The 5,422-nt window shown below is 48.3% G+C and overlaps 1 protein-coding gene across 1 annotated transcript in view; it reads left to right on the plus strand.

The window, feature by feature from the left end:
* Window positions 1–5,422, plus strand: part of T265_04763 (hypothetical protein) — a gene marked incomplete at both ends in the record, with an annotated part of 41,650 nt that overhangs the window by 8,132 nt on the left and 28,096 nt on the right. Inside the window, one exon of the mRNA XM_009169588.1 lies at window positions 1,058–1,166. Within this exon, the coding sequence (XP_009167852.1) occupies window positions 1,058–1,166 (109 nt within the window). The remainder of the gene's footprint in view (window positions 1–1,057; window positions 1,167–5,422) is intronic.

Below are 5,422 nucleotides of genomic sequence, written 5' to 3' on the forward strand. Positions count from 1 at the left end.
CCAATCCACCAAAGCAAGATTTTGACAACTTCACTAACCGATAAGAGCCATTAATTGACACTCAACACGGATCTGGTGTGGAAATCCGATGAGGATTGACTTACTGATTGGTTCGTTCCAACCAGTTTGAGGGGAAAAGCATCGTTAGAAACTGTGAAAGCCTAAGGAGAAAGCCGACCGATAGAGGACGAGCATTTAACTGGATGGCCATGAACCGCAATAGCGCAACAAGTAAAAGGTGAAAAGAACGCGGAAGGACAGGGACTTATTGAGAACAGCCTTATGCCAGTATGAAAGATGATCAACAAAAGGAGCACCGAGATAAAAAAGCCTGAGTATCAGAACGAAGACGACATATCGTCCCTTGCGAATCTCAATCGACATAAGCCAAATGCACACCGATAGCTGACCTTTAGCATGACAATCAGGCTGGGGAATGAAAGCATGCACGACACTGAGTGGTCTGCGTACCATGTCAACTTACAAGCGGCATCAGGTGAACATCAACCAGGAAGGTTCAGTTAAACTGTGCCCGTTTTCATTTCACGTTAGCATTTCGGGGCGTCACCCGCGAAACTCACCACGACATTCAACAGTGCTGTCCAGATTCCTCTTTATGTTTTCATTCGCCGTGTCATGCGTTGCTCACCTCCCGGTGTCTCCGCGAACGGGCTACAGTGAGACAACCGATCACCTGACATAAGAACACACGGCCGAGTCGGACCAGTTGGTGCAGTCGTCACATCAATCAGATAAAATGAAATGAAAAATGGGTTTAGTTGTAGCACCTTTTCGGTGCCTAACTGCCAGAACAGAAAAAACTAGACAGAGAGGACATGAGACCAGCCTATCACATACGTCGAGGAGTACACACCTCCAAGCACTCAGCCAGACCATCTGGATAGAAACTGACAGCGTGGAAGCCTCTAACATCGGTTAGTCGCTCGGAGAGGGTCATATGGACACCATTTTGGGAAGTAAACAGCACCGAAGGCACACAGACCCTTCGTGATATCTTTCATTCCCTTCTACCATGTTAAATTTTGTCCACCCCCAGGTTTCGCCACTCCGAAGTGGGCACGGAAAACTGCGCTCGTCTCAGGAGATGGGATGCGTTACACATGACACAGCTACCTTGGCTTGCAACTCTGGATGCATTCTTTGAAGTAAGTACCCTCGGCTACACCAACAACCCGTCTCCGACTACCCCACTGCGAAGTCGTTAGTTCCAGTGGATTCAAGTTGTACTTCCGAGACATTAATGGTCAAAGACCAGATACCTCAGACCCTCTGCGTGAACTGGTCAAGTCTCCCGGCCGCACAAAACTACAACCCTCACTGTAGTCTAACACACACGTTCTTTGAAACCTTAACGCAGTGCGCAGGCCTCAGAGTCGAAAGACAACACTAGACGCACAAACTTGTTGTAGACCCGATCGTCCACCGACAGTCTTTTACGTCGAACACAGAAATGCCCACGTTGAAAGCAAGATGGCAGCCAGCAGCTCCAGCATTAACATTGTGAGTAACACTGCCATCCGCCATGATCCAACAACCTAGGTGGGTAAATTGATCCACTGATGTCGAGTAGCAGCCTCATCTTGCATCGTCTCCAGCCATGCACAGCGGGGATCACGTAGTGTAAAACCTGAGATACAAGCAGCATCGACATCACTCAGACCATTCGTTGCCGCTTTCACAACCCTTTCCACGTAGAAGGTTCACAACATCTCTGCTTTTCCCAATGAGTACTGCAACACTAGCTGGAACCTCGTTCCACAAGATGCAGGCATACAGGAAAGGCCAAAGAGCAGTCAGACCGAGAACAGTGAGACTTCAAACTACGAGTGAAAAGCTGAGCGCCTCTGAGTGCGGTATTATTGACTGACTGGCCCGAAACAAGCGGCTAAAGGCCATTAGACACAAAAGCAGACATTTCATATTCACAGGGCTTTTGAAAATAGAAGATTCTCAAGGTCCCGTTAACATTTCTGAACATAAATTAAGAAATAATCGACCACAAGGCGGCCCCATAATTTCCCTGCAAACCTTCCATCGGTAAACGGCGCTTTGACAGTTGACCAGGCATTGCTCGAATGTTCCATTAGTAGTATACACCGTTACACGAGTAATCGTGCTACGAGACGGTCTGGGAGTAAAGTCGTACTGTCATTTACGATGTGGGTGTGAAGGCAGCGGTGTGTTCCACACAGGAATTCAGCATGTCCACATTAAGCGATTCTGCCTCAACCCGAGGAAGGACGGGTTAGAAAAGGTCAACCATGAAAAACATCTGCTCCGATCATCCAGAGGTTGACCGTGATGGCCGGTGCATTTAATACGGTCGAAATACTTTTAAAACTATAGCCTGGTGCTGCTCAAAAGACACCAGCTGCGCGCCGCCGCATTGAGTGAAACAGTAATGCCCTGATCCGATCATCCAGAGGTTGACCGTGACTGCCGGTGCATTTAATACGGTCGAAACACTTTTAAAACTAGAGCCTGGTGCAGCTCAAAAGACACCAGCTGTGCGCCGCCGCATTGAGTGAAACAGTAATGCATTAATCCGTGTGCCCTCGGGTAAGGCCAGGTCGTGCAGCCGAGGAGGTCAACTGTTCTAGGCAGCGTACCCAAAGAAAACTCTACTGTCTGCCGCCTCCCTGGTCATAAATTTGAGTCAGAGGTTCATGGTGGGGTACCTCTACCAAACCCCCAACCTCGGTCTGGGCAACCGGGAATCATCGTTTCTTCGTGACGCTTTGCCCGCCTAGGTGCTCCCAACCCCTTCCCGTCACACAAAAACGTTGCAAGGTTAATTAGACTTTTAGTTAGCTAACCGAAATCCGTGATTGGAATCTAACCATGGCATCTCGATTGCTCCTGTCTAGACTTTGACAACCTGGTAGTATCTTAGCCCTCATGCCTCTTTCGGGTAGCATGGCAGGTATGTACAGAAAAGGTGCTACATGTGAATGATTATTGCATTCTATATTACTGGATGGCAGCAGTTGGCCACTAGAATTGCTGTTCATATTGTTCGGCCCAGCATTCAAGGCGTCCTCCTGTGTTGGAGATGGTCGCGCTAATTTGGTCCTTGATGGTTTCGGGGGACCAGTTGGAGCAATAAATCAAAATGATGGTAGGGTATCCCAGTCATTCTGCGCGTCTGCCATTTACTTGGTCCTCCGTGTTCACCCGGCTTCCCGGTCGCCGTGCAGACTAGATTTCGCTTGACGTTTGGCAATTTGACAGGTTGAATTAGGTGTCGGAACGAGCAAAAAGATTTCTCTCCTGGATTTAGCAGTGCCACGACTAGTCCTGATATCTAGTAAGAATTGGCTTCTGGCAGTGGGACAGCTGGAGAAAAGTGCAGGGGACGGTTCTGAAAAATTCGCTTGAATTCTGGATCTGCCGGCCTCTCACATGCTAAACGAGTTGTCTATCCCATATACAACTCTGGAAAATGAACAGAGAACCGAGTCAGAACGAGTCCACGGTCAGAATTCACACAAACGAACAGAATTTAATTGCTGATTCGCGTCACCAGTAACTGATGGTGGTGTGATCGATTTAGGTTGGTGGTTGGTGCGCTTTTGGAGAACGCCACGTGGTCAGATGGGTTCGATTACTTCGGATGTTGGTACTGCATGAAAACGGTCTTCGATCAGCGGATAGCTGAATTCGTCATCCACCGCTGCCTGTGCGTTCGGTGTCCGATCCAAGTTGACAACCCTAAAGAGTCCCAGAAAAAAGGGTAGACCAAAAATAGCACGTTTTCCCTTACCTGCCCTGCTGTATGTGGCAAGGAAGGCGACGTGGGATGACGGCATTTTCAGGAGTAAGAATCATGGTTGTACGCGGGTTGCATCATCATCATCATCATCATCATCAACAGCATGACATCAGTGTTCAACACCGATGCTTCACTGCCATCATTTATTTGAAAGACTTATTGTAAAGCAAAATAGAGGTGAACGGGGAAGGGACTTAGTGCTAGCTTACCACAAGCATTCTGAGGTACCTACACCTCCAGGCATTCACTCGGGCAATCTGGATAGAAACTGAAAACAAGAACGCCACTGACATCGGTTGGTAGCATATCTTGTAGTGTCTCCAATCAGGCGCAGCGGGGATCACGCGAACCCATCCTTGAAGGCAAGTACCACTCAGAGCACCTAAGCGTTTCATAATCTCCCACGTGGGCTGGGATACTGCCAGAGTCCAAACTTAAATAGGACTGTTAGGGTACTCAGCCAAAGCCTTTGGCTCAAAAGACTGGCTGCAAGTAAATGTTGCTTGGCGGGAATTGCTAGTGTATTACATTTTATCCATGAACAAGTTGCTACATATGTTCCAGCGACAGTCGCGGAGGACCAGGAAAGTGTGTTGGTCTGAACTCTAACCATTGACTGTGAGTGTCTATGGACACCCCAAAATATTGCTGGACAGGTCACGGAGGCACACAAACAATCTCACCACGTTGAGGTCCTGTCTCATCATGACGGGTGGTGTGGACAAGTTGATCAAAGTTTAGTCACTAGCATGGCTGCCTTTCACATTTCTTGGGTTATGATTAGCCACCACCTGAACCGGTAATTGTGAAACTGTTAGTCAAACGTGGTTACAGATATCCTCTCGTTGACTCGAACAGTCGTCTCGGGGGAGGGGGCGCCTTTCTCATCCGGTCAGCGAAATGGGTCGTTGGAGATCAACTGAATTGGGCCTTGTTTTGAAAGGCACACAATTAGACACCGAGTTCATAGCATTCCGGACTTCGAATTAAACCCCATTCGGCCGATTGGTTTGTTTCGCGTTCGCAGGCGGACTAAACAGTTGATGATGATACACACTTTTGACGAGTCGCAACACGGGCACAAGACAGCAACTCAGAGATAACTGCTACGCGGTCAGTCAAAGCGGCCAAGTGTTGAGTAGCTCACAGTCGTGCCGAAGGTTTGTGCTTGTGGTAAGTAGATGGGATCAGAAAATAGTTGTAAGAAGCGGTCATCTTTGTCAGTTCTAGAAGCATGTACACCCTACCTTGAGCCGGGACGGTTCTCAAACTAGTCGATTCTTCCCAAATGGGCACTCAGGTCACTACTTAGAGTAGTTTCACCCGCGTTCCTAGCCATCCGCCTCCATGAAGAGCATCGTTAACAGTCCCTCCTGCAGTTTGTTGGGGCTTATGCAGAGATAACGTATAGATCTCAGGTTGCGAGTGGTCGGTTGCAAATCCTGGTATCTAGCCAATCTGGTTGCACAGTCGGCTGTGCATAGTAATCCAGTCAAATCTTCATATCTCGCAATTAATACAACACCCAGGGCATTAAGACCACTGGCAGCCGCTTCTTTATTATCTGACACCTGAGTAAGTCATGGATAAACTCACTTGCCCTGGGCATCGACCAGATGCATTACTGTA

Source organism: Opisthorchis viverrini (assembly GCF_000715545.1).
Source record: "Opisthorchis viverrini unplaced genomic scaffold opera_v5_82, whole genome shotgun sequence".
NCBI lineage: Eukaryota > Metazoa > Platyhelminthes > Trematoda > Opisthorchiida > Opisthorchiidae > Opisthorchis > Opisthorchis viverrini.